The 21831-nt window shown below is 40.9% G+C and overlaps 1 protein-coding gene across 20 annotated transcripts in view; it reads left to right on the top strand.

Annotated features, from left to right (window-relative positions):
• FREM1 (FRAS1 related extracellular matrix 1) overlaps positions 1–21831 on the top strand; it is a 145451-nt gene that overhangs the window by 44993 nt on the left and 78627 nt on the right. For 9 of the 20 annotated variants that reach the window (XR_011431765.1, XR_011431764.1, XR_011431766.1 and 6 more), the window contains exons 8-15: positions 1615–1746; positions 3861–4205; positions 4832–4974; positions 11690–11886; positions 12504–12594; positions 14177–14344; positions 17915–18123; positions 20743–20836. Coding sequence is in view for 9 of the 20 variants with exons in the window: in XM_014735482.3 (XP_014590968.1) it covers positions 1615–1746; positions 3861–4205; positions 4832–4974; positions 11690–11886; positions 12504–12594; positions 14177–14344; positions 17915–18123; positions 20743–20836 (1379 nt within the window). In the remaining 11 variants the exon portion in view is untranslated. Of the gene's footprint in view, positions 1–1614; positions 1747–2525; positions 2637–3860; positions 4206–4831; positions 4975–8067; positions 8305–11689; positions 11887–12503; positions 12595–14176; positions 14345–17615; positions 17679–17914; positions 18124–19243; positions 19422–20742; positions 20837–21831 lie in introns of those variants that run through there. The other 11 variants (XR_011431769.1, XM_070249083.1, XM_070249085.1 and 8 more) reach the window with 9 other exon arrangements.

Genomic DNA, 21831 nt, shown 5'->3' with positions numbered 1-21831 from the left:
GGTTCTGCGACTGGGAAACGAACCTGGGCCCCCTAAGGGGGAGTGCCAAACTTTAACCTCTAGACCATCAGCGCTGGCTCATACAGAGATTCTTTATATGTGCTTGTTCCTCCTCCCACCCTCCCTGCTCCCTGCTTCCTTCCTTTTTTTTTTTTTTTTTTTAATATACTGCATACCTTGGTCCAGGCACCCTAACAAATAGCCTCTGAGGTAGATCATAAGCATAACCCTAAACTGAAAGCAAGAGTAAGAGGAAGAGGGAAGTGAGAGAGGCAGAGAGGGAAGCAAATAAAAAGGTGGTGTGACTGAGCTGGTACGACCACCAGCTTTATTTTACAAGAAAGTAAAGCTAAGTGCTTAATAGTGCTGCTGTCTCTGGGAGGAGAAGGAAACACTGTGTGTAGGAAGAGTCAAAGGTGAAGTGGGGAAAGAGTGAATGATCTATCTGTTCGCTCATTCCCATCTCCTGTCTCACCTTGGGCAGTTTGCCTCACTGGATATTAATTCCCCACACATCCAGGTTGTGTTACCTGGCCCCTCTTAGCAGCCACATCACAGGCTCCCTGGGTCCCACGGTGTAGGACCTGGCCACAGTCACAAAATCACACAGTCATGCCAAAACGTCGCCCTCGCTCATGAGGGCAGTTGAAGTAAGCAGCCACATTAGAAGATGAGGCTATGGTGGCAGCCAGGGCTTTACAATTGTGATGACTGAAGAGAACCCTTGGGCTGCTGCAGCTAGAAAGCAGGCAAATGGTCACGGCCAGGGAGGCAGAGGAGTTGGGTGGATTTGAGGAGGAGCGTTAACCAGGTCCACCAGTACACTGTCTTCAAATTTTATCAACTTGTTTTTTTAAAAAGCTCTGCTCCCTTTCAAGATTCTCTGCAATCTGTTGGCTCCCAGGTCTACTGGGTAATGGGAATGGTTGATGAAGCTGCAGCTCCCTGTCTCTGACTGGAGTGTTCAGTCCAGAATCTGTATTCCTTTTGCTCTGAGCAACTCTCTCTTCTCAGATTTCCTTCAGCGTGCTAGGTTCAAGGAGAAGGCTTTATTTTAAGTTACTATGGCTTTAGTTACAAAAGTCCCTTCCTTATTAGAGTCTAGGCTAAAATACAGCCCTCGTTGCAAAGTGTCAGACACTTCATGTCTAACGCCGTCAAACACTTCCCTGGCACAGTAGCTCCTTATTTGCATACTTAGCCACTTTACATTCTCTGTCCTGTGGGCTACTTATGCTTTCATAAATTACACATAGAAGTACCTCTGACTCTTTTGCCTGCTTAAAATATCTGAATGCAGCCTTTGGATAACTCCTTGTGAGTGTTTTTGAACTGGAGATCACTGTGAACATAACATCTGTACTTTAGTATTTATTTTCTGGCACCATCGTGTCTCTAAAAGATGTACCATAAGGAACCAGTTGTCAGATTTGAGTTCATAGTACAAGCAAAAATATTACTGAAAATAAAAACTAAATTCCAGTTTCTTGAAAAGCTTTTGAAGATATAATTTTCAGCCAGTTTTGTGAGTGAAAATTCATCAAACTTGTCTTAAAGTAGGCAAGTTGGCATGTCATAGATCTTTCCAGGATGCTTTTCTGTTTTCTCTTGTAGGTCTGAATCTCCTGGAGGGGCAGTCTCGGGCCATCACTTGGGAACAGTTTCAGGTTGTTGACAATGATGACATTCGTGCTGTCCGTCTAGTCACTGTGGACGGACTGCAGCATGGACGTCTTACACTAAGAGGTGAATGATCAACCTTTGTAACCTAGAGAGGAACCCAAGAAGTATTTTCTCCAAAGGCAAATCGTATTTCACAGGATATGCATAGCATTTCTTGGGCCCCGTTTCTAAATGCATTGCCATATCCTCAAATTCTAGAGATCTTGAAACCACTGGCTTTTGTGTTAGGTGCTCACATCAATGGATGACCATTTAAGAATGGTACCTTGTGCTTGGCTCATTATTCAGAGCTCAGATGCCATGTAGGGCTCCTTCTAAATATTCGTCTTAATGGATTATCTTATTCCAGTTGGAAGACAAAATATTTCCCTCTCATTTCTCTATTTCTGAGAAATGTATTAAAAAACAGAAAAATGTGTTTTTTAATACTTTAGTAATAATTATGTTATGTTATTAGTAGCAGTTACCATAGTTTAAAAGAAATGAATTTATACTTATACTTATAAGGATGGTAGTTAACAAGGTAATGTCCCTGATAAAAATAATATTCATAGTTTATGTTAATATAGTCCTTTCCTTGTAATGAGCTCAGAGGCTTTAATTCTCTTAGTGTGCCTAATAATAAAGCAGAAAGAGAGCTCTTATTTATCATCACTTGTGACTGGGGAATTCTCAAATTAAAAAAAAATGGTAAATTTGTGATAAATTTGCTTACCTAATCCCAGGACAGTGGGACGTTAGCTTAAGCCTGGGTTTATCAGTTAGGGTGGGTGTTCAGCTGCGTGTAAGGGAAACCCAACTACAGTGGCTTAAAAAATTCATTGTTTTCCTCATGTGACCAGTTGCCTAGAGGTAGACATTCTATATCCATGATGCCAACAGCTCTTTTCTGCTCTGCCAGTGGTCCCAAGACGGCGCCTACACCTCCAAGCTTTGAATCTGCATTCAAAGAAGTAAGGAGAAGGGATAATGAAAAAAATTATGCTACCTGAGTTACTCTCTGTAACAACTTTTCCCAGGAGTCTGATATAACAACTTCACTTATATCTCCTACCAACTCACATACTACCCCAAGGTGCAACAGAGTCTGGGGACCTGATTTTTTAAAATGATCACATTGCCATTCCAAATAGAACTAAGTTTCTGTTATTGAGGAAGAAGCAGAAAGTGGTGACTGCAAGTAACTTGTAATGTCCATTATACTAGCGTTTAATCATTATTCCAGTGAGGTATTTAATACAACTATATGATGTGGGGAGAGTAATGGGGCACCTTCCATCAAGAATTGTAATAGTTTATGCAGAGTGAAGCTGTGTTTATTACTATTGTAGGAATGAAGTGGAGAGTTATAGCCCATAAGGCAATGATGTTCTGGGCTCAGAGGAGGTAGAAAAATAGTACAAACATTTGTTAAGGATTTACTTTGTGTTAGATATGGTGCAAAGCATTCTACATACTTTATCTTATATCAACCTCATGAAGTGAGAGACTGTGATTATTCCCATTTTTCAAATGTGGAACCTCAGAATTAGAGAAGTTGGCTTGTCTAAGCTCTAGAAAGTGGTAGAGCTGGAATTTGAACGCCGGCCATTTGGTACCAGGGCTCTAGCTCTTTGCCTATAAGCTAGTGATTCTCAATCTTCAGCATGCTTTAGAATCTTCTGGAGGGCTTGATAAAACACAGATTGCTGGGCCCTGCCTCCAGAATTTCTGATTCAGTAGTCTGGAATAGGGCTCAAGAACTTGCATTTCTAATGACTTCTCCAATGGTGCTGATGCTGCTGGTTCAAGACTGCTCCTCTAAGTAGTGCTGCCATGTAGGATAAAAACAATGAGTTGAGAATAATTAACATTATTGTAGACGTACTGTTATCTAAGTTCTCTCATCCTTACTAGAGAATTTGAGGTAGGTATTATTATTCCTGTGTTATAAATGAATCTCAAATAAGTTAAATACCTTGCCCAAGTCCACAAAGCTAGTAAGTATTACAGCCAGTATTCAGAACCAGATCTGTGGAGTTTCAGAGCCCACCAAACAATCTATTATTCTTCCAGGCAAAGGAAGCATCTAGCTGCACCACTTTCCTTAACGCCCTCTCCTCCAGGGCTGCTTTTGCTGCAGCTGCTGCCTCCACGCCCCCTGGTTCAGTCAACTGCATCTCTGCTCTCTCCATCAGGTGGGAAAGGATTTCTCTTCACCGTGGCTGACCTTCAGGCTGGAGTTGTTCGCTACCATCATGATGACAGCGACTCCACCAAAGACTTTGTGGTCTTCAGGATATTCGATGGCCATCACAGCATCCGCCATAAGTTTCCCATCAACATCTTGCCCAAAGACGATAGTCCCCCATTCCTCATAACCAACGTTGTGATTGAACTGGAGGAGGGGCAGACCATACTGATCCAGGGTTCCATGCTGAGAGCTTCAGACATGGACTCCAGTGATGACTACATCTTCTTTAACATCACAAAACCACCGCAGGCTGGAGAGATCATGAAGAAGCCAGGGCCAGGACTGATAGGTAATTCTGGGCAGTTAAGGTTGTTTGAGTTAGAATTTGTACAAACATGGAAATCAAGTTTATGAGGCAATATACTATTATTATTCCCATTTTGTGTATGGGAAGCCTGAGACTTAGAGAAGTTTAATTGATCTATCCAAGATTGTGCATCTGGAAAGTTCCAGAACTGGGCCTCAAGGTAACCATTACACTATGAAAAAGTAAGTCTGCCAAGCAAGGTGATAGAACAAATAAGTTTGAAGAGAGATATTTGGCCTATTCTAGATTATTGGTAAAGTAATTTCATGAATAACAGTCATTTACCTTTTGTTAGAATAATTTCATAACTACATCTTAAAGTAGTCAAGAGTGACCAAATAGGGATCAAGTAGTTAATGTTACTTAAGATCATGTTTCTTAAAAATATTTTTAATGCTAATTTTTCTACATATTTTAGGGGAGGTGTAGCAATGTTAATTTTTCTGCTTTATTATTTATAAACTTTGATAAAAAGCATTTAATGAAGATTCCTTGGATATATACAATATACTAGGGAGAGAAGGCTTTTGGAGATAAGTCCAATATCTTTACACCCCAACACTTGGCAGATTGTTACAAAAGTCTGTGGTATTTTGTGGACCCCATAGGCTATCCTGTTCCTGGCTTTCTGCAGAAAGATCTGTTTAATGGCATCATTTACTATCGTCACTTTGGTGGAGAAATCTTTGAAGATTCTTTTGAATTTGTCCTGTGGGACAGCCATGAACCTCCAAATCTCTCAGTGCCACAGGTAAGAGGCCATCTCTGAACACTTTCCCAAAGTCCTGTCCACAGACATCAGTTCTGGGAGGTGTTATTAGAAACTACATGAAAACAGGTCCAAAGGTTCCAAGTTTAAGAAGCAACAGATTAAGCAAAATTAAGTCAATTTCTTTGCAACATGGCTTTTCTACCATTTACTTTTCTGAAGAGTTTTTTCAATTTACATGGACGCAGTGTTTCCAAGGTTATTTACCAATGGGACCCTTTTACACAGAACACCTCACAAAATTTTCTGGCTTCATGACACTCAAGAAAACACCGATATTTTATGTGTAGTGGTTAAAGTATAGGCTCTGGAATTTGCCTGTGTTTCTCTCCTGTCCTTGGCACTAACTGATTGACCCATGCCTCAGTTTCCTCATCTGTAAAGCAGGTAACAATACAACTTCCTTATAGAGTGATTGTGAAGGTAAGTGAGATAATACATATAAAGTACTGAGAACTTTCTGGCACATGGTAAGTGCTCAATAAATAAATTAGCTATTATTTATTGTTGCTTTTGAAGAACTAAGTGTTTTACCACCTCAAGGATATCATTTAAGTATATAGAATGCAGAAATGGGTTTAAGGAGACATTCTCGTATAGAAAGTACAGAAAATGGAGTTAGCATAGGGTCTGGACAACTATAAAAGGGTAGACTCCTTGCAAGGAGAGGGTGTTTGGTGGTAGAGGTAGAAAAAAGACAGCTGAAAGTATGTGATCACCTACTATATATAGTTCTGTTTGCTAGGCATTTTATACCTATTATCTTGGAAGGTAGCATATGTAGGGATCTAAGCAAATCTTGAGCTAGTTCTAGAACGACTACTTAAATCATGTGTCCTTGTTGGTCTTGAGACTCACAATGTCATAGTCACTCACATTAGCCAGTGCACAGATTGTTGAGCTATTCACCTATTTGCTAAGATGAAGGTAACAAATGGGGGTGATCAGGAAGAGTGATGTCAGAGAGCCCATAAACTGAAGAAAGTCAGTGATCTCTGTTAAGAAGGAAAGGAGAATGAATGAGAAAATTCCCAATTCATCTGCTTAGCGAATGACCAATCAACTCCTTTGTAAACGACAGCCCCCTCTTCTTATTTAGTGTGTTATATGCCATTTCTAGATTACATTTTTGCTTGCAATCTTAGTTGATTTGATAATCTAAAATGATAACTATTAATAGAATTTATTTCTAAATCTTCTGTTGTATCTATTCAAACTAAGCTATGTTTCTGACTAGAATACCCTATCACTTTTAGCAGACTATGTGCCTTTCTAAAAATAGACTTTATGCCACTGGCCAGGTGGTGTAGTAGTTAAGTTTGAACATTCTGCTTCGGTGGCCCAGAGTTTACAGGTTCAGATCCCGGGTGCAGACTTACACACTGCTCATCAAGCCATGCTGTGGCAGTGTCCCACATACAAAGTAGAGGAAGATTGGCACAGAGGTTAGCTCAGAGACCATCTTCCTCAAGCAAAAAGAGGAAGATTGGCAACAGGTGTTAGCTCAAGGCCTGATCAAAAAAAAAAAAAGAATAGAAAGCTCAGGACTTCTTTTTCCTCTTCTGGTATTATATATTTTACAGATAGTATTTATATTTATATTATAATTTATAAATCAAATATAGTGTCAGATCCCTCCGTAATAAGGACCATGGTAATGAAAACGTTATTGAAACAGAATTATTTCTAAATTTTGGCAAATAAGTCAGACTGAACTCTGTAGATCCAGTTATAAATTTATTCCTTATGAAGGATAGGTTTCTAAAGAAGACATAATCACATCTCTGCTTTCCTCTTCTTAATCTATGTGGTGAGAGAGAGAGAATCAATAAATTTTCTCTGTCTTTGTGTACCACCTATTCTTTAGCTCCTAAATGTTCTCCAGCTCAGCCTTGTGTACCTGCCTCTCTACCTGACGTCTCTACATGTATGTCTTACCAGCATGTTAAACTCACCATGTCCATAAGACATTTAGTATATTCCCCCAAAACTTGCATGAAACCACTGTAACTAGAATCTCTGAAGTCATCTCTAACTCCTTTCTCTCTCTAATGTCTGCATAACCGGTCATTCAGCGAGTCTTACTGAATCTACTTGATAAATTACTCTCATCTATCCCTACTTCCCCACCCCACTGCCATTGCGTTAGTTCCAACCTTCATCTTTTCAGGACTAGATTAACCTCAGAATCCCTCACATGGTCTCTTAAGAATCAAAGAGGTCAGTCACATCCTTGTAATTGAGAACAAGTGAAATCCATTGATACAGTAGCAGTGTGTTTAGTAGAATTCATCTAGCATCCGTTTTTTTCCAATTCTCCCTCTTCTGATTTGTGGAAGCTTTAGCTTAGTTCTACTCTGGACTATGGACCTCCTCTCAGCTACGACTCCACCTGCTCCAGGAATCCTTCTTTGATGCCTCCATCCCACAACTCCCCAGGCTGGGTCAGCTAGTTCTTTTATATGATCCAATATCAAATCACTGTAATGTGAGGCCATTATTTGTTTTATTGGATCAGTTGTGACCTCATTGATGGCAGGAATCCTGCCTTATTTATCTCTGTATCTTCAGATCTTGGTATCTGAGTCAGAGTAGAACCTCAAGAACTGTTTGCTGGTCCCAAAATTGAAACCAGGAGGAAATGAGAAGACTGAAACATTTGGTAGGAGCTGGGGAGGGCGTGAGATGGGGAGGTAACTAGTGTAAAGCTTTATTCAGAGTTTCCAGGAACTAGTGTGTGCATAACAACCAAACAAGTATTTTGTGTATATGTATGTGTTTTTTGGTTGCAAAACGCTGATATCATCAATAAAACTCCAGCTTTTAAGGGACTTAAGTAATCATCTGCTCTATTTGATGATTGTATCTTTAATTTGGACTAGTATCTAGTCATGTCCCACAAATAAAAATGTATTTAAAGTATTCAACAAAACTTGTAGCTTTCAACTATTTAACTAAGAGTCCAGATAAGATGGTTACTTGATGGGAGCTTTTGTGATCAGAAGGTTCCATGGTGACTGAAGATTAAACTCAGGCACCGTTTAGTCCATACTGTTAAAACACTTTTTTTCATAGAGGCGGAAACCAAGGATCTGCTCAGGTGAGAAACAATGCAATTAAAGCAGGAAGTGACATAAGCAGGGATGTCCCTTGCCTCCTCTCATCCTTTCAAACTGGATGCTCCTACTACGAGATCTACCTACACATCAACAAGGTGTCTACATATCAGCAAGAAACTGCCTCCCTCTTTCTATCTTGGTTGTCACGACTGTTATCAAATAAAGCCTCACCCATTCGATTTGATTTGAAAAATATTTCCTTCTTTACCCTTCTCCATAGAGGGCTTTATGGACCTTAAGCCTAAAGAGATCTTAAACCAGGAGAGAGTAATATTAGAATTAAAATGAAAGTGCAAAATAAGGATAGAAGAGATAAGCAGAAAGAGGACTAAGAAACAGAGGAAGACAGGAAGCAGATGCCACAAAGCCCTGTGGGTGGAGTAGAAGGGAGTGATGAACTGTGACCAGAGGAGAGAATGGGCACCTGGAGGTGGGCGTTTGTCAGAAGACAGATCGGAAGGTGAGGTGGGCAAAACCAACTTCGGAAGTAGTTCCCGGGGCTGAGAAATTGCACTGGATTATTTCAAAGGAAGAAGCAAATAAAGAATCAGACAGGAATCAAAGCTCAGGGTAGAGAAAGGATCAAGAACCCAGGCATATAAGAAAGTCAGATGCCAGTCAGCGGAGTATCATATGGTGAGCCCAATTCTGAGGGTCAAGGTCAGGCTTTGCATTTTATATACTGATTTATCACTTTATATTATGATTCCCTACAAATCTGTCCGTGGGTGCTTGTGGCCATAAGCAGACTGGAGGGGTGTATGAGGAGCCAGCAAGCAAGAGCCCAGAGATTGATCTGGGCACTAGTTTTCCGCTGTCTGGGAACAAGTATTCCATAACGTCTTTGTTACAGCCAAATTTCACTGCAACTGGAACACTTTATTTCTCTATGGAGTTTGTTAAAATAGGATTTTTCTCACCCACAATAATGTTTAAACATGCATAAATATGTAAGGACACATCAACTTAGGTGATCATAAAGCATGTTGAAAAATGTTCCCACCAAGAATTACTCCAAGAGCATAAAAAAGCATGCTTGTACATTCTTTTCACAGAAAGAACACACTGGAGAATAAATTAGCATGGAAAATGGTCTCTTTGAAGGCACAATAACTATTGTTTCCTTATTAAATCCAGTTTTTCAATTAAGTGGAGCCTCGATGATCCACACTCTGGCTGGGAGGTCCCATAGAGAATTGCTGAACTTTGTAGATTAGCAAAAAACTATAATTGGAAAAAAAATTGTGACGCAGACTGCAGGAAACTGGAGAAATGACTGTCATTGTGTTCCTTTATTTTGATAACTGGCTTTAGTTTTTAATTATTGGACTACTTCAAAATGGAGTAGTAAATATGCCATACGCTTTTGTAAAAGTAATGAAGGATGGAAACAGGGAATTAATTTATTGAGCACCCACTGCCAGGTGCTCACTGTGCTATTAGCTATCTCGTTTGATCCGGACAATGCTTCTCTATAATAGCCGTCGTTATTATTCCCAATGTACAGAGAGAAAAACTGAGCCCCAAAGGGTTAAATGATTTGCCCCAGGGAGCACAGCTTGTAAGTGGCTGAGCTGATGTTCCAGTCTTTCCTATCTCCTAGCAAAAGTTTAACCATGTTTTAGTTTTTGCTTAGTATGTCAATTTAAAAAGGAACCTCCAGGCTGGCTCCATGGCCGAGTGGTTAAGTTCGCGAACTTCACTTCAGTGGCCCAGAGTTTCACTGTTTTGGATTCTGGGCGTGGACATGGCACCGCTCGTTAGGCCACGCTGAGGCGGCATCCCACGTGCCACAACTAGAAGGATCCATAACTAAAATATACAACTATGTACTGGGGGGATTTGGGGAGAAAAAGCAGAAAAAATAAAAAATAGAAAACAAAGGAAGATTGGCAAGAGTTGTTAGCTCAGGTGCCAATCTTTAAACAAAAAAACCCAACTCATTTCCTTTAAAAAAATAAAAATAAAAAGGAATCTCTTCATTTTCAAATTGAGTGTTGTGAACTGGCTTTGCTGATCTGTGCTTCACTGACAGTATTAAAACAATTAAAAGCAGAGTAAGTACTCTCATGCATCAGGCTGTGCAAAGACTCATCATGCCAAGCAAATGTACCATTTCAAGAGACAGGTAATAATTGCCTTCTTGTTACCAATCATGGATTATTGTAAAAAAAACAAACAAATGTGATGATAAAAGCTGTTTGACAAAGCCTCCTTGCCCTCTTGCATGAATCAAATCTATGAATGCGATTTTAAAAATTCTTAAAATCACAAACAGGGCATGTAGATTCATTCATTTAGCAAACACTGATGAAGTGCCTCCTACCTACAAAATACCATGCCAGAAGTTATGGAGCTACAGAGATGAACATATTTATTGAGCACCTACCAATTCGAGACATTTTATCTACATAGTGATATTTGATCCTGGTAACAACTCTGTGAGGTTGTTGGTATCATGCTTAACTTACGAAGAAGAAAATTGACACGCCCAAGAGTTGAGTGAGTTGCTCAAGATCAATAACTATGAAGTGGTATACTCAAGACTTTGTTCACTGCAAATTCCAGGTGGTTTGTACTGTACTGTGATCCTCTTCCCGTGGAGCTGTCAGTCTAGGAGAGACTGACATGTAAACTGCTAACTAATAATACAAGACAATGTGAAGGGATAAGAAAAATTCAGGAACAATTAGTTCCAATTGAGAAATTTGGGAAAGTTTTAAGAAGAGACTTCTCTCAGGTTGCTGGAGAAAGCATTCCTGATTGAAGAAACAACATGATCCAAAGCACAGAGGCATGCTTGAGGACTGGGGCCAGGTCTGTGGTGTGCAACTGGTGTGCTGGAGTAATGCTGAAAGGTAGTAAAAGATGAAAAGTTGAAAAGTAGAGTGTGTCTAAACTGTGGAGGGTCTTGGATGCCATGCTAAGGAGTTTGAATTCCATTCCTCCTGGGTGGGTGTTTAAGATTCTTGAGGAGGTGAATAACCTGATTTGACTTGTATTTCTTTGAAGATAGCACTAGAGGTCTGAAAAGTCTAGATTAGCTATTGGAGTTATGGCTATCAGAAAGCTGTTGCAATAATGGAAGGAAGCTAGGCCAGTAACAGTGGGAATGACAGCTGGGGTGGGAGTGGGCTGTGGTCACTGTATAGGATATTTTATAAGTAGAAACTCTGGCAGTTGGTGATGTGTTGTATGTGAGTGGAAAAGGAGGAACCAAAAGTTATGTCAAGGTTTCTAGGATCGATGACTGAAAAGAGGGAGTTTGGGAAAGCACAGGTGGAGGGAGATAGAGAAATAAAATCAGGCACATATTTTGTGTTTTATTTGCCAATTCTATAGTGCTCATGACTTCATTAACTGTAATTGTGGTAATTACATTCTTAAGATATAAAATGGATGGAGAATGTTCCATTTTTTGGCTCACATTCTTCATAGCTCCTGAATTATTTTGATGGAAATATAATATAAACGACAGTTTTAGAAAAATCATTGTAACTGTGATGAGGTGATTGTGGGGTGTTTTCTTTGGTGCCTTTTTGGTATTTCAAATTAATGGTATAGAAATTTCTTTCCAGGTGGTGACAATCCATATCACTCCAGTGGATGACCAGCTTCCAAAAGAAGCTCCCGGAGTTTCTCGGCATTTGGTTGTCAAGGAAACTGAGGTGGCCTACATAACTAAGAAACATCTACATTTCATAGATATGGAATCATATGACAGGGAGTTGCTCTACACAATAACAACGCCTCCGTTTTTCTCCTTCAGCCACAGGTATCTCTATGAAAGTCATCGCCTGAGCTATTCATTACAGCTGGTGATCTAGGACTGAGTCGAAAGTGTCAATGTATAATATTGTGGTTCAATTGCTTTGTTGATCACTCCATCATTTACTGTAATCTCAAATCTATCTCATCCCTCCCTTCAAAACCTGAAGCTTGTAGTGTCTTCAGCTTAGGGAGGCTTAAAACAGTCTTTCATCCCATTTTCTAAAGAGATTGAGTCTTCATAACATTATTTTTAGATGTTGCAGATCACGAAATGGTCACATTCTATGATCTCAATCCAGAAAAGTGGCACGAATGTACCTTAGGCCCATGTCATATACATGGTAGCGAGTAAACATTTTTAGGTTGAGAATAACGATTCCCGTTCTTCATGCCAAAGCAGAAACTTCTTTACATAGTTTTTGAAGTCATGATGAGCACGGCATTGATGATACTGGGCTAAAGGCTAGAACCCCCAACATAAAGAAGGAAAATAAATATGCAACATTTGATTTCTTCCTGTGATGAACTCTTTGAGCTTTAGAAAATTTGGTTATGGGCTATTCGATTTAATTTTTCTTACTTGGAAAATTAGCTGATGTGTTCTTCTGTATTTCTCTTTAGACACTCGGATGCTGGGAAATTATTCATGGTAGACAGCATACCAAAGCTAACCAAGAATCCTGCAGCCCCGGGGCTGAGGTCGTTCACTCAGGTATGATGCTATGCTGAAATGTTGACACAAATGATCGAGGCATCCTCTGAGGATGTATGGCACCCCTAGTGCTGCACTCGAGAATACTGCCTTTTGACATCTGTCACAAGCATCAAATGCTTGATGTCTATATTCTCTCTGCTTGCACATTTCTGTTAAGCACGCGACATCTATTTGAAAATGCTTGGTCAAGCTGGATATGATTTCAAAATCTTATTATAATTCAGCACAGCCTTTTGCATTGATTTGCCAGCAGCAGGGCTCTCACTTAGGGACCTGGGGCATATGTTTTTATTCCACCAAATTCAGTTCACCCAGTATCCTACTGTATTAGTTTCCTGGGGCTGCCATAGCAAAGTACCACATATTGGGCAGCTTAAAACAACGGAGGTTTATTGTCTCACAGTTCTGGGGGCTAGAAGTCTGAAATCAAGGTGTCAGCAAGGCCACACTCCTCTGAAACCCTGTAGGGGAATCCTTCCTTGCCTCTTCCTAGCTTCTAGTGGTTTGCTGGCAATCTTTGACAGTCCTTGGCTTGTGGAGGCATCGCTCCCATCTCTGCCTCTGTCATCCTGTGGCCATCTTCTCCCCTTGTGTCTCTCTCCTCTTATTATGAGGATACAAAGGGCCCACCCTACTCCAATATGAACTCACCTTAACTTAACTAGTTATATCTGTAACAACCCTATTCCCAAATGAAATCACATTTTGAGGTACTTGGGGTTAGGACTTCAACCTTTCTTTTCGAGGGGGACACAATTCAACCCATAACATCTACTACCTTCCAAATACTTTATCCACCCTTCCCCTACTCCTGAACTCTACTCTGAAGATCTCACAGGGGTCACAATGGTGGTGAAGAGTGCTTAGGCAGCAGCCACCTCTGTGGTTTAGAGCTGATTATGACTAATCTCACTGTAGTTAGAGATTGTAAATGAGTATGTCAACCCCATGTGCTAAGTACTATTATTTTATTATTTTATTCATTTTATAGATAAGGAAATAGAGGCCTAGCAAGTTTAAGTAGCTTAACCATTATCATACAGCTACTTCATGGTGGAACTGGAGTGCAATTCAAATCTTCTATCTTTATAGAGTTGATGGGTTTCACGCACTTCACATATTTACTTAATTTCTTTGTTCTTTTCCCTCCTGTTTTTAAAACATGTGATTTATAAAATAGAGCTTATTAGAATCTTCAAATTAATGATGGCAGCTTTTTTTTTATATAATTTTTTTTTTTAAAGATTTTATTTTTTCCTTTTTCTCCCCAAAGCCCCCCGGTACATAGTTGTGCATTCTTCGTTGTGGGTCCTTCTAGTTGTGGCATGTGGGACGCTGCCTCAGCGTGGTCTGATGAGCAGTGCCATGTCCGCGCCCAGGATTCGAACCAACGAAACACTGGGCCGCCTGCAGCGGAGCACTCAAACTTAACCACTCGGCCACGGGGCCAGCCCCAATGATGGCAGCTTTTACAATGTTTGATATCCTTTAAGACAATGGTTCTCTTGGACCCAGATCTCTGAGACTCCCTGCTCCTCACAGATTGGCTCCCACATGTCCATCTCTATTTGCTTTGCAGCATGCTGTGAATTATATGAAAGTGGCCTACATGCCACCCATGCAGGATATAGGCCCCCATCTACAACGTGTCCAGTTTGCATTTTCCGTCAGTAACCAGCATGGCGGCACTTTGCACGGGATCTGCTTTAACATCACGATTCTTCCAGTGGACAATCAAGTTCCTGAGGTCGGTACAACGTTTGATATGAAGGAGGAAAAGGACAGAGGACCCAAGGAAAGACTTTAAGACTTACTGGAAAAGCTAACTGTTCTTTAGGCTATTTTAAAGAACTTTCTTATTTTCTAGCTGTAGTGTAGGAAAAAAGTGTGGGGCAGGTAGTCCTTCACTTCCCAGGGGATTTCCTATCTAAAAGGTGAGGTTTTCCAGTTGCTGAATTTGGCATTATTTTCAAAGCTTTGTCAAAATCTCTTTCCTTTCCTTTCCTTTCTGCTGAGTTTCACGTGTTGATCAGGGGAAAGGGATTAAATTATGGGTCTCTTAGCAACCAGAAGAGCTTATTCGCTCTCACCACAGGCCAGCTATGCTGCTCTGTAATCTAAAGAAGCTCTTTAATTTTCCAAATGAATTAAGATGGGCCCTTCCTTCTTAGCCTGTCTCACTCCCCAATGTTTATGTTAAGCTTTCAAGCACTGGAGTCTCTCATTAAAACTGAGCCATAAGGGCCATGCTACCTGTGTATCTTATCTGCGAGGCTGGGATTCATATTGAGAGTTTGTTGCACACCTGCCCCCTCCCCACTGGAGTGCTAGACTTAATTGGGTTGGCTATTCCTAGGCTCATTTTTTTCCCTTAAAAGTGGAAAGACAATATAGGATTACCCATTCATTAGGAACCAGAGGGGACTAGAACCTATGCATGTTTCATCCCTAAGGAAAGAGGTCAGCTTCCCAGCTGCCTACCTGGAAGACAGCCAGCAAAGCACTGACATTCTCTTTCCTGCTCGCTCCTCGCCATCTCTACACCTGCCCAAGGTTGTGGGGCCGAGGTCTCCCCTTGAGGGACCAAGGGGCTTACCCTACTCACAGAGCTGCTCTGATGAGTCTAAACATCATTTTTAAATCGTGAGTTGCCAACACTTACACATTAGGAGGTTTCGTATGAAGTCTGGGTTTCTGGCTTCTCTTGAAAATCTGGAAGCTCTGACAACACTGAGCTCACTTAGCCCCGCCAGCAGTTGGAGAGGGCCTGCTCTCCAGTCACCAAAGTCGCTATCCAACTCACCACACATTCACAGCCCTGGCCTGACCCCTCGGGCCTCTGAACTTGCAATTTTTAGTAGAAGATGCGCCAGAGAGCTCGCACAAAAGAACCTAAACTATATTTTTTGACTCCTTCAATCAGATCACATTCCCTGTGGAGAAAATTAATCAAATTCCTGTTAATTTGATTAGATTTCACTCAGACCATCATTTTCTATGTATGAGATACAGGTCCTGAGATAACCCAGAATCTAAGGAAGTTAAACATTTTTCTAGAACAATCATGGAGAAATAGTCTTTTATGCAAAGCAGTCCAAGGCTCTTGCTAGAGAAGGATGATCTGGGGAAAAAAACTAAAAAGGTGAAGCAAACAATTACCTCCATCGTTTGAAGGTAGTTGGGAGCAGTGGTGAGGACTTGGGGCTCAAGTGGCTTAGTGGCTGCTGTCTTTTCTTCTACAGTGTATAAAACAAATGAAAGAGTACCTTAGAGAACGTAGAATATTAGAAATAAAATTAAAAAGAGTAGCTTCAGTGAAAACAGTCACAGAAGTGATTCCATGATGTGAATACCCATAGATAGCTGGGCTGAGTGGTAACCGCTAAGAGATCTCGACACCAAGCTAACCTGAAGTCCCAGAAACCTAAGCACTGGGTATGGGCAGAAAAGTTGATGATTAATGAGTGGGGGCGAATTAGCCTTATGCTTCAACTTTTTGAAAATTGCCCTAAAATACCTATACACTTAAAAATCATCTAATGGAGCACAGTATGTTCCTTGAAACATTAGCGTCTTGGGATATTAAATGACACAACTCAGGAAAAAATGAGGCTGGCAGACATGAACCGTGTTTCAAAGATAATACTCCTCTTTGAATAAGAGTTCCCTTTCTTTCTTTCTCCTACAAACAGTGAAAATGTACATTTGGCAAAATGAGTGTAAGGCACCGAGAAGGATGGGGGTGGAGGTGGTTTTGGGAGAGAAGGCTCTTGCTTTTGTTTTCCTTTGCTGGTGGAAGCAGCTTCTTAAAGTATAGAAGGCAACTGTCTCAGGGGTGTGGGTCTCATAATTTCCACCATCCAGGGGGTGCTTCTGGGACATCCGTGGATGCTCCTGGCAGCTGGGCCCTGGTGGGCGGGAGGCTGGAGCAGGGCTTTGAGTGGAGGCGGTGACTTCTTCTTGCTCACCTCCCTTTCCTCTGCCCATTCCTTGTCCTCTGCGCTTTACCAGCTCTTTCTTCAGGGAAATTTCTCCTTTCTGGGAGCAGCGGCTCTCCGAGGAGAGTAGCTGCCTCCTTGGAGAATGCTGTGTCTCCCTATTGGCAGGTGCTCAGCCTAGGCCATCTGTGAGGGGCCCTCAGAGCCCATCACTTGGTATCTGATGCTTTAGCTTCTGTGGAGTGAAACAAATTTGGGGAAATGGTAGGTTAAACAAAGTTAACAGGTTTCCCTACTTAAGGACCTCAGAGCGTTGGTCACCCTTATGTGCCTTAAACATCTCCAAGATGGAGATATTGTATGTACCTGTTTTCTAGACTTATTTGACCGTGGAACACTTCTTGCCAGCTCCCAATATGGTGATAAAATATCCCAAGCCCTCCAACTTGCATTTTACTTACAAATGATCTATTAGTTGAATATTGAGTTTTTCTATTATAGAAAATCATCTTCATGGCTTTAATATTTAAGTGTAATGTTTGAGTAAATCTATTTCTTATGGAATATTCAGTTTTCCATCTTCAATTTCCCTGCTCTGCTTTCGTCTCTAAAATACTCATGACTACTGATGCTTGAAATCTCCAATCAGTTTCTTGGGGGCTGGCCCTGGGGCTGATCGGTTAAGTTTGCGAGCTCCGCTTTGGCAGCCCAGGGTGTCGCCGGTTCACATCCTGGGCGCAGACATGGCACCACTCATTAGGCCATGTTGAGGCGGCGTCCCACGTTCCACAACTAGAAGGACCCACAAATAAAATATACAACTATGTACTTGGGGGATTTGGGGAGAAAAATCAGGAAAAAAAAAAGAAGATTGGCAACAGTTGTTAGCTCAGGTGCCAATCTTAAAAAAAATTTCTCAAGTCTTTAGGAATTTTGAGGGTGAAAAAAGAGATGGATTCTTTTCTCTAGGGGAGTTTGATATAGGTTTTGTTCATTTTGTAGATTAAGGTACGTGTGTGGAGCCATGGTGGGTATGGACATGATGATGAAAGTGATTATTTTCTCAATTTAGCACTACAGATAATAACCAATTGAAGTGCTGTTTCTGCTCTTCAGCCTCTGAGATAAATGAAATGTAGGTACTTTCGGGTTCATAGATCTGCCTGCTTCTTTGTGTGCATCAATGTTTAGAATCAGAAACATTTAGGAAAAATATTTCTCAGCCAAGATGTCTTATGACGCTATCCCCTTTACCACATTTGGGAAAAATTAATTGATGAGTGGAGATGGCACTGAAAGTTTTTGCTTGATTTAATGAGCTCTGTCTTCAGGGACACCTCATGGAACAAGGCTTTGAATGTTTCCTTCCTTATTTCTAGGTATTTACCAACCCTCTGAGAGTGGCTGAGGGAGGTCAATGCGTCGTCAGCACAGAGCACATTCTGGTTTCTGATGTGGACACCCAACTGGACAGTATCTACCTCTCCCTGCAGAGACCCCTTCCACATGGAAGGGTGGAGCTGAATGGATTTCCTCTAAACACAGGGGGCACATTTTCTTGGGGAGACCTCCATACCTTAAAAGTTAGGTTAGAACATTTCCTGGCTTTTTTTCTTTACCTGCTTTGGCTCCTATTTGGATCAATTGTGAGGCCAAGTAAGAGAAAGAAGTTTGTCCACTTCTTTCAGGGGCACCAATGTGCCACTTAATACTTTCAAGGATCAGTTGAAAATTAGAAGTGACAAATTTTTCCGGACATTTTCTTTCCTTCTGGCTTGCTGTACCAGTGGGAATGCCTTTATGGATATTTGAAGAACAAAAGAGATGAATTATTTTCTCAATTTTAATATTCTCCATGAATATTAAATTTGCTGCAGTTGCACATATCACAAGAGGTAGAAGTCAAACTAGATGAATATAGACTGAAATAATCTGGAAAGCTAATCTACATAATTGAACTTGGCTTTAAGAAAAGCCAATTGCATAACCCTGGGAACTCTGGGATAGAATTCAGTTGACTGATGTCTTTAGTGTAATGTTTTCTTCCATTCTACTGGTGTGGGGATTTGCAAGCAAAACAGTAGGCGGGGTAGGTGGCGATGGAGTTCTACTTGGCTCTCCGACAGTCTGCCTCATGGTCCCACAATCGTTTTCCTCTCCATAAGGTCTTACATTTCTTTCACCTAATGTGGTTCCATAAGAAACTTTTCTACAAAATCTAGTAAAACAACTTCTCTGACAAACCATGCAAGCTGCCCAAAAGCAGTGGTCAGGTAGACAGATAGATTGGTTAATTTCTTACTTACAAGTTTAAGTTATAAATGGGAATTTGGGCCCTTTTGATAAAGTATAGTAGAAGGTATTAGGCATCAAATGCTTAGGTCCATACTTGACTAGGAAGCTGTCTGGGAAGTAAGCTTTGTGCACAGAAGATCAGTTTAATCCAACAGTTTAGTTACACTGTTGATTTACAGTCTCCAGTATCTTGACCTCTTTTCACTACTTACTCCTATCCTCATTAAAATTTCCTTTTTTCCCTGCAAGATCTCAGCTCTTAGCTACATGTTAGAAAGAGCTCTGTTTAGATAATTCTTACTAAGTAGTGAATGATGGATAGAAAAGGAAAAAGCACCAATATTTGCTAGCACGTATAGTTCAAGCATTCTGCTAGAGACTTGCAATTATGTTTTTTCATTTAATCTTCACAGAAATCAAGCCTGACAAGGTAGATGGTGCTAGTCTCATATTATAGCTGAAGAAACTGAGGGCAAACTCAGCTAGTATGTGGGGGAGTCAGGTTTTGAAAGAAGTTCTGTTTGGCTCCACAGCCATGTCTTTGGATGTGTACTCTTAGACTCACTTGGCCCTTCTACAGGTACTAGCATGGTAAGTAGTATTAACACAATATCACATATCAATCTATTTTTGATAAAAAATATCAGGGGGCATGACAAAACAAAGCCTAGGAGGCAGCATGTGGGAAGGATACTAGGGGTGGGAGGTGGACTTTCTCCACCATTGAAATGGAATCCCAACCTGAGTACCCTACCATAAGGATGAGACTAGTTCTAAGTAAAATACCTTTTAGTACTGGATTTTTTTTTCATATGTAAATAACATACATGTTATTTATACTATACTACTTTTAATGCAACTTTTACTTTGAATTCCTGGGATTTATTTCCATTCCTCAGTGTCTTGAACAGATCATCGATAAGCTAAACATTTGGCTCAATTCAACTCAGTGATTATTTAGAACTCACCACTTATCACTGCAGTGGGCTGGAGAGTCAATGGAAATTCTAGAATTAGACAATTCCTTCAGGAAACTTCCCTGAGAATTAAAGGAAATAGAGCTAAGACTTGACCAAGCAAAAACTCTTTTTAAGTCTGGGAGAGATTCGAGAATCTTTATAGGTTGAGAGGAAGAGAACTAGTAAATGAAAACGGAAAAATGGCAGGAGAGAGGCAATAAATAATTTATAGATCAAAGTTTTAGAGAAGAGCTGAGTAGATCCAGAGTACAGGCAGAAAGATTAACCTTGAAAGCCGGGGTGGAAGGAGAATCATTAAAATCCGCACAGTGCCCCACTTGTAGTTTTTTTTTTGAGGAATGTTGACCCTGAGCTAAACTCCACTACCAATCCTCCTCTTTTTTGCTAAGGAAGATTGGTCCTGAGCTAACATCCATGCTCATCTTCCTCTACCTTACATGTGGGACGCATGCCACAGCATGGCTTGATACGCGATGCATAGGTCTGTGCCCAGGATCCCAACTGGCGAACCCCTGGCTGCCGAAGCAGAGTGGTCAAACTTAACCATTGCACCACTGGGCCAGCCCCAGCACAGTGCCCCACTTTTACCTGTCTACTGCCCAGTGTCAGTATCCCCCTGGCCCTGGCCACGGTTTTTTGTGAGTAGCAGAGCTATTCTTACTGCTTCCCATTGTCACAGTGGCAACTTCAAGGACTGCTTTTTGATTTGGAGACAATTGTGAACGCATATAACACATTTTCCCAGGTTGGAGTAATTTTACTTTCAGGGATACCTAAGTAGTTAAATACGTCACTTCATGATTACGCTGTGTTTTATTATCTATGTATTTATTGAACACATGGCCGAAGGCATGGAAGAGCTCTTGTGTCAGGCATCTCAACCTACTCTCACAGTGGCCTAGAGAGACGAGTGACAAATATCATCCCCACAGGTATCAGCATGATGGATCTGAGGTACTTCAGGATGACATACACTTGGAGGTCACAGATGGCACGAATTCAGCAGAATTTGTTCTCCACGTTGAGGTGGGTAGAGAGCTTCCTCCCTGGTTCATATAGAAATAAAGCATCTGGTTTGGAAGCCTCTTGGAGTCGCTGGTAGAACTTGAAACACAAGGACTCCAGAGTATGAGGATGCCTGCTTATGTCTTTGAATGTCTCAGGACAGGCAATAAAGGGCAAAGCTGTATGGGTGAAATGGGTATGCTGTTTTCTCTCTCTAAGCCATTTCAAGAACTACTCTGATCTCAAACTCAGATGAGTAAATAACTTAAAAAGCAATTGGTTCCATGTATAAATTATTTCTAACATTTTTGGGCTGTAATACTCAGAAATATTTATTTAGCAGCTGGGCCGGTTGGGCTAGCATCACTGGGGTTCTCCCTGTTGTGTGGAAGAAGCGTGTCCATATGTGCGTGGTGCCCCCTTGTGAATTCCTGTACCGTATGCCCCCGGCCTGAGGTCTGTTTGAGATGACTATTTTTGCCTTGTGACAAATGAAGAAGCATCTGCACATAAAGGCTGAGTGCATGGCCAAAGGTCTGATGGGAACCCTGGAGTTTCTCTGTTGAATAACCACCCACGTCCACAGGCACAGCTCAGAGAATTTTTCAGGTATTTGTAGTTAGTGACAAAGGAGGGTCTTCAGAAAGACTTAACATGCCCGTGAAAGAGCCACTAATTAGTCTCACAGTTCCAAATTCTGTTTCTGTTTGAATTTTGTCAGACGTTTGTGATATGAAATTATTATTAGTGGTAATAGTAATGTGTTTGTAAGATATTTTGCAATTAGTAATTAATTAAGAATGATCACAGCCATCTCGTGTTTTTAGACAGAGAAGGAATTATCCTCATTTCATAGCTAAGGAAGCTTAGGCCCAAGAAGTTTCAATGACTTGCCTAAAGTCATTAATTTGACTGTGTAGCCCTAGGCTGGCATCTCCACTCTCGGGTACCTCTGGTACTCTCTGGCCAGTATTCTTTCCTCCTCGCCACTGCCATAGTTGTAAATTACCCGGTGA

Source organism: Equus caballus, chromosome 23, assembly GCF_041296265.1.
Source record: "Equus caballus isolate H_3958 breed thoroughbred chromosome 23, TB-T2T, whole genome shotgun sequence".
NCBI classification, from domain to species: domain Eukaryota; kingdom Metazoa; phylum Chordata; class Mammalia; order Perissodactyla; family Equidae; genus Equus; species Equus caballus.
Note: the sequence above shows the minus strand (reverse complement) of the source record. Positions and strands in the feature narration are given on the sequence as shown.